This window comes from Alligator sinensis, unplaced genomic scaffold (genome assembly GCF_000455745.1).
Source record: "Alligator sinensis unplaced genomic scaffold, ASM45574v1 scaffold705_1, whole genome shotgun sequence".
In the NCBI taxonomy this organism is placed as follows: Eukaryota; Metazoa; Chordata; order Crocodylia; family Alligatoridae; genus Alligator; species Alligator sinensis.
In genome coordinates this window covers 504,639-512,294 of record NW_005842663.1, presented here as the reverse complement: position 1 = coordinate 512,294, position 7,656 = coordinate 504,639, and the positions used below count along the sequence as shown (strand labels likewise).

The 7,656-nt window shown below is 43.5% G+C and overlaps 1 protein-coding gene across 1 annotated transcript in view; it reads right to left on the bottom strand.

The window, feature by feature from the left end:
- Nucleotides 1–3,769: 3,769 nt before the first annotated feature.
- CEP250 (centrosomal protein 250) overlaps nucleotides 3,770–7,656 on the bottom strand; it is a 139,918-nt gene continuing 136,031 nt past the window's right edge. The window contains exon 32 of the mRNA XM_025215718.1: nucleotides 3,770–6,316. Coding sequence (XP_025071503.1) covers nucleotides 6,023–6,316 — 294 coding nt within the window. The 3' untranslated portion in view covers nucleotides 3,770–6,022. The remainder of the gene's footprint in view (nucleotides 6,317–7,656) is intronic.

Sequence of the window (7,656 nt, the reverse complement as noted above, 5' to 3'; positions counted from 1 at the left end):
CGCGGCGGGGCAGTCGCCGAGCTGCCCCGGGGTTGCCGGGCCGCGTCTGCGGCTGAGATCCAGCTAGCGGCGGGGGGCGTTAGTTACAGCGGTGCTTCTCGTCCTTGTAGCAGCGCTAGGAAATGCGGGCCCGGAGCTTCTTCTGCTCCTGTTTTGACTACAGAAAAATAACAGCGCCGCTTTCCTGTTGCCCGAAACCTAGATCAAACAGGTGAAATCTCGCTTTATCTTGTGTTCCTGCTTGCGCGCCTAGCAGCGGGCCCCGCAGCGCTCTTGGAAGATCTCAAGACACCCCACGGAGTGCGAGGAACGGCTGCACTAAAGGCTCAGCTTGAAAGTGAAAAGAAAGGCGAATATCTGGCGTCTTTATTTTTTTCACTCAAAAAACGTCACTCAAAAATGGCAAAAAGGGAGTATGACTTGCCAACTGGAACCTATATTAATACCATTTCATGTTCTGGACAATTGTATCTTATTAACGTTTTTCCCTGTGAGGGTCATACTTTTCTGTGCCCTTGTAGCTCTCAGAGGTACAGTCTGTATTTGTAAGTATGTGTGTTTCCATGATACATGTCTAGAATACCATGTTAAATGCATGGTATTTTATTTCCTTTTTCTACAGAAGAACTTTGAAGTGGCAGCATAATTTTCATACTCCAGTCTGAACTTTAATTTGACAACACAATGTCACCTGATGGGGGAACAGTGTTATCAACCACTTCTTTTGGGAGACTTGATAAATCTAGCCATAAAGAGACCTTTGAATTAGGTGAGTGGAGACCAGATTTCACCTTTTGTAAGTGCCACAGCTTCTGGTGCTCTGCAGGCCTTAATGGGGTGATTTTCAACTAGGTTGCCATATGATCCTGGAGTGCTGTGAGATGCTTTCAAGGGTGCTGCAGGGTGCCATGGAATAGTAGCAGTGTTAGGCATACAAATACGATTTGCAGGATAAAACCAGAGCTTTTCAAGCTAGGGTCCATGGTGTTAGAAACATTCTAACTTGCTGTGGTCTTTCTGAGTTCTTTGCAATGGAAGAATTGCTCTTCTGCATTTCCACAGCGGGGAAAAAAAGTAAAAATTAAGAGGTGGCATTTTCCAAGGGTAGAGTGCTGTTTAAGTCCAATTTTAAATCATTTCAGAAAGCTCTACAGAAAGGGCATTCTGATTTAAAGTTTCTCTTGTTTTCAGTTAAGATTATTTGTTCCTACTCTAGCCCTACTCCTCCACAACCCATCATGTCAAGTGTAATGCAACTGCGAATGGCCTTGTGACTAGAGCAGGGGTTGTCAGCCAGGGGTACGTGTACTCCTGGGGATACTTGGGAAGGTCCTAGGAGGTACATGTGGATGGGTGGGGATGGAGCACTGCCACCCGCCACCCCACACCACTGCCTCCCAGAAGCAGGAATAGGGGGTGGGGGGTCAGCAGCGCCTCTGCAGGCCATGCAGGCACTGCCTAGCCCACCAGATGCAGAGCAGGATGGGGGGGAGCTTGCACGCGGCAATTGCCCTCACCACTCTGTGGTGCTGCTGCTCCACGTCCAGTGATGTGCCACCCCTCTCCGCTCTGGATCCGGCTGCTGGAGGTACGCTTATTAAATAAGGTTGAAAATCCCTGGACTAGAGTGATGGTTCTCAAGCAGGGTACCATAGGATACTGCACAGTATTAATGTTGTTCATTGTGCAAACACCTACAGATTATTTACAAGATAAACCCAGAGATTTCAAATAGGAATCTATAGTGTCAAAAACGTTCTATTCTGTTGTGTTTTTTCTGAGTTATTAGCAACAAAATTGTTCTATTATTTTTCTGTAGTCAAGAAATAAGCAAAAGCAAAGAGAGGGTATTCCTGAGGGGGAAGGAAATGGAGTTAAAAAAGGTTGAGAAGCACTGGACTGGAACTTGGGTGTACCTGGGTCCTGTTTCTGGTTCTGCCTCTGGCCTGTTGAAGGACTAGTTGCTAGCCCTTTATGTCTTAGTTTTCTCATTTGAAAACCAGGGATAATGATACTGACTTTTGTAACGTGCTTTAAGGTATAGTGACTGAAAAGCACTAAATAAGGAATGAGAATGTTTTATCATAGGGTTGGAAGAGATCAAAGATCATCTGGGCCAACCCCCATGAATGCAGAAATGCTGCATCCAATTCACTCTTAGCCAATACTTATCTCATTTCTTGGACACTTCCAGTGAAGAGGATCTTGCTACTTTCCTGAGCCTTCTTTTCCTCTACCTTACCATTCTAACAAGGGAAATTTTTCCTGAGATCTAATCTAAATCTACTTTGTTGCAGTTTAAAACCATTGTTCTACTTCTTGCCCTCTGCAGTATGGGGGAACAGTTGTTTTCCCTCTCTCCTCGATGGCAGCCTTTCAGATAGTTGAAAACTCCTACTGTGTTTCCTCTAATCACCTTGTCTGCAAGCTGTATATGCCTGGTTCTCTCAGGGTTTCCTCACACAGCTTGCTGTCTAACCCATTTATCAGCTGCCTATAAATTTATTAGGGGAGGTCAATGGGGAATAGGGGAAGCGCTGTTTACTAAGGCGCCCCAGGGAGTGACTAGGAATAACTGGTGTAAACTAGTTGAGAGTGGATTTAGGTTAGATATTAGGAAGAAATTTTTCACAGTAAGGGTGGCCAGGATCTGGAATGGGCTTCTAAGAGAGGTGGTGCTATCACCTATCTTGGAGGTCTTCAAGAGGAGGCTAGATAGTCATCTGACCTCGGTCCTATTTCCTGCCAGGGGCAGGGGATCAGACACGATGCTCCATTGTGGTCCCTTCTGACTCTACAATCTATGAATCTATGAATCATTTTTATTGCCTGCCTCTGGATCCTCTTTAATTTCTTCACATCCTTCTTAAACCAGAGTCCAGAACTGCATGCAGTATTCTAGATGAGGCCTAAGCAGTGTCAGGTAGAGTGGCACAGTTCTGTCTCTAGCCCAGCTCTTTAATCTACCTGATGATGATGACCCTGAGGTCCTTCCAACCCTAGGATTTTAAGAAATATTTTTTATCCTCTAAAGTGTTTGCAGTCCTTACCAGCTTTATGTCAACTGCAAACCTGATCAGCAAACTATTCTGGCACCCAAGGATGTCTTTTTACACATGTTGGAGGGGAGAGGCACTTTAATTAGCACAGCTCCAAGAGTTGCTCTAATTAAAGCGCCCAGTGTCTTGTGTATTCAGCGCTCTGTGTTTCAAAATGCGGCGGGGGGACTTTTAACTAAGCTTGTTTGACAAACTTTAGTTAAAGCCCCCCTCTGCCATTTTGAAGCATGGAGATGATGGATACACAAGATGTAGAGGCTACTGGAGTTGGCTAATTAGCATGTTCCAGCAGACTCAATTAATTGAGTCTGGCTGTAATTAGAGTGTGTCAGCAGTGTCCCTACATGTCTACAGGCATACTCCAAAGCACTGACAATCATACCAAATGGATCCAGACTATGCCAGGACAAGAAATGTAAAACCTGCCAATACATCTCCATTAGTCCCACAATAACTGTATACCACAACAGAAGCATCACCATTCCTGGATCTTACACCTGCATCTCCAGAAATGTAATATATCTCATCCAGTGCACCAAATGCCGTAATGGAAAATATGTAGGAGAAAACAAACAACAACTGCATACCAGAATGAAAACACACAGAAAATCCATCAAAGACAAAAATATTCAATTACCTGTGGGGGCACGCTTCTCACAAGACAATCACTCTTTCTCCAGTCTCTCAGTTTTAATCCTCAAAGGGAATTTACAAAACACCTTTCATAGACAAGCCTATGAACTTCACCTCATAAATCTACTGGATATAAACAATCATGGATTTAATATAGACATTGTATTTATGACACATTACAACCTGCCTGACATCTGACTCACCAGGTATCCTGCCTTCAGCTGAACACTTGCATTTCTTCACACTTTTCCCTCCCTTTCTCCCCCCTGCCCTTCTATCTCTATCCTTTGTCTTCCAGACTTCCACTCACTTGCATCTTCACAGACTTCTTGTTTACTTTAGCTCCTTTCTACCGTGGAGAACTCAGAACAACAGCAGTCTCCCAATGCCTAAAGAAGTGTTTGTGCCCGAAAGCTTGCAAAGAACTTTTTCCCCCACCTATTTAGTTGGTCTAATAAAAGAAACCATATCTACCCAAAGAACCTTGCCTGCCAAAGCATACTAGTAAGTGTGTTAAACAGCACTGGACCCAGGGCCGACCCCTGTGGAGCCCCATTTGAAATTTCCTGCAATTCTGACGTTGATCCATTTATCCCTTTGCTTGCAGTTATTGAGCTGTCTCTACTATACCCTAATTCTACATAGCTCACATTTCTCCAGTTTACTTAATGTGGTCTAGAACTTTAACTAAAAGCCGTATTAAATTCCAGATATAATATGTCCATTACATTCCCTTCATCTCCCCAACTAGTTATTGTGTCAAAGAAGAGCAAGTTGGTTTGGCATGATTTGTTCTTAAATCCATGCTGGCTGCTACAGATCAGCTTTTCATCCTCCAGATGTTTACAAGTTGACATTTTTAAAATTTGCTTCAGCAACTTCCCTGGTATTGAAGTCAGCCTGACCAGTTCATAATTCCCTGGAATCTCCTTTTTCAAAGATGGGCACTACATTAACTTTTTTCTTATCCTTTGAAACCTCACCTTTCTCCCATTAATTTAGAAAAATTGCCAACAGCTCAGAGATCTCTTCAGTGCCTGGGATAAATTTTGTGTGGCCTTGCTGACTTAAATTCATTCAAGTTAGTCAAAGCTCTCTCCAGATATCATCATCTCAGCCTTTCCACATCTTTGCCATCTAAAGATTATATACATATCAACAGCACTGAGTTTGGTGTTAAAGTCACAAATATATTTTAAGTTAATATCTTTTAAAGAAAAAAAGATATAAAAATAAATGGTAACACTGTCAAAAAGATTAAAATATTATTTGTCAAAGAAAGTAAAATATTTTTTACTTTTCCATCACTCTATATTCCTTGGATTTAAAAGCATTATTCCCAGGGCAACTTTATCTGAATTTTTTTTCCCTTATGAATTTTTATTTTACTATCTTCTTGTGTAGATAGAGATGTTTCACATTTTGCTTTGCCACCGCACCAGGTAACCTCCAAAGAGCTATCAGTTTCCTTTCGGTACTTGGAAATTGCTTGACTATATGCTACTTTGGTACAGTGCTCCTGTGTGGAATTAGGTTTTCCCAGGCACATCTCCACGTGAGTGGAGCTTCTTGTTTTATAATGTACTGAATCAGGCTGTAGCTCTGTGAGAGCAGTCTGGAATATATGAATTGCCCTACTAGTTCAACATTTAGTTCCATAGCCTGTTTCAGACTACTGCCAGCACTAGCTGCTTTGAAGGTACAGGAAACCCCCTTGGAATGTGCTGCTCCAAATAAAGTATTTTCCTCATCCTGTTATTTTGTGCCTTGGAGCCTGAAATGTTAGATCTTTCTCACATGCTGTTTGTTTGGTAAATTACTATACTCTTGCCTGTGCCTCCCAGGCGACCTTCAGACCCACTGTGTCAGAGCTGAGAAGAAAAATTCAATTCATGCACAAGCAATGAGCCTTTGTCCCAAACCCCATCCCTGTATGTACTCCCTGGAGATCTCTCTTCTCTAATCATTCCCCAGAGTACTCTCTATGAACATGTTACTGTGCACCCTGAAAAGTTCCTGTGTTGCACATATAGGTTTTAAGAACAGAAAATAGCCATATCCAGACTAGTTCCATCCTCCTGTGGGTAATCAGTTGGGTGGTGCACTGTTCTTGAGAATCAGTGTTTTGGATGGGACCTTGACAGATTGCAGCCAGGTCAGTGTAAATCATCACATTTTTCAATGCTACCACTGTAGCTCTGAAAGAGACGTGAGTCTCTGTTATACTTGCCTGGTGCTGTTAAGGATGGAACTACCAGACAAATTTCAAGCCTTACTTGGTTTCAGGTGTAAGCCACTTGTTGAACATGGATTCAGCCCCCTACTTCCTGCTACCTCAGTCCACCCTGTTGGGCTGCTCTTGGCATTGAATCCAGTAGGTGTTTCTCTGGAGACTGGCTATCCCATTCCAGAGCTGTCAAAATCAAGTTGTAGTTCAAAGATTCATCCAGCTTTTCGGTTTCAATTTCTAGCACAGTAGCTTTGGGGTCCCTGGCTACAGCTGCTAAGGAATGAGAGAGCTCCTGGTGCAAGCCTGAGAGCTCCTGGCTTGTTTTGGCACAGCACTCAATGTAGTCCTGCTTCTGCTTCCGCTCCAACACTAGCTGCGTCTTCAGAAGGGACACCTGAAGAAAAAGGATAGTCCAAGCTCAATCAGTCAGAAGCAAGGAGACAAGAACTGCCATTCTGGATGAGACTAAAGGAGATATGGATCCTGTCAACATGAGAATAGTTGAAGTCCACTATTGTATATCCTGCTTTTGGCTTTTTAAAATTCAATTTGCATTTTCCTTTCTCTATTTTGATGAGGTGATTGACATTCTCCTCAGCAGACCCTGTTTCCCAGGTTCCCACCCTCAATTTCTTCAGCTCCTGCCCCCAATAGCCTCATGAGTCACCAGCATGTAAGTCCACTTTGCAATGTTCTCACCCCCTTAGGTGGTGTTAGGGTAGCTTGTTATGTTTAATGCTTTGAAGTTGCACTTGCTTATAGTATTGTTTAAATTTAGCCTTATTTAATAACTGCTTAAGTTTTGTCCTTATTAATTTATTTGTTTTTTATTATTAGCTGGCTTTGAGTTGTTTTGGTAGCGCTCATAGGTGCTCATTATATCTTTTTTATCACGGTGAGTTCTGTTAACATAAGGCAATGGCCTTGTTACCAGCTCCAATTAATTGAACTTGGCACTAACCAGTTGATTCAGAGGGATGAAAGCATTGGATATATTAATGAAAGGTGATAAGGGAGACCAGTGGACAATGCCCAAAGTAACACACCAGAAAAAGGCCAAATTAAGAGGCATGCTTGTGATGGGTCTGTTCATAGATTCATAGATGTTAGGGTCAGAAGGGACCTCAATAGATCATTGAGTCCGACCCCCTGCATAAGCAATCTAACCTCCTCTTGAAGACCCCCAGGGTAGGGGGAGAGCACCACCTCCCTTGGGAGCCCGTTCCAGACCTTGGCCACTCTAACTGTGAAGAAGTTCTTCCTAATGTCCAATCTAAATCTGCTCTCTGCTAGCTTGTGGCCATTATTTCTTGTAACCCCCGGGGGCGCCTTGGTGAATAAAACCTCACCAATTCCCTTCTGTGCCCCCGTGATGAACTTATAGGCAGCCACAAGGTCGCCTCTCAACCTTCTCTTGCGGAGGCTGAAAAGGTCCAGGTTCTCTAGTCTCTCCTCGTAGGGCTTGGTCTGCAGGCCCATAACCATATGAGTGGCCCTTCTCTGGACCCTCTCCAGGTTATCCGCATCCCTCTTGAAGTGCGGGGCCCAGAATTGCATGCAGTACTCCAACTGCGGTCTGACCAGCGCCCAATAGAGGGGAAGTATCACCTCTTTGGATCTATTCATCATGCATCTGCTGATGCACGATAAAGTACCATTGGCTTTTCTGATGGCTTCGTCACACTGCCAACTCATGTTCATCTTGGAGTCCACTAGGACTCCAAGATCCCTTTC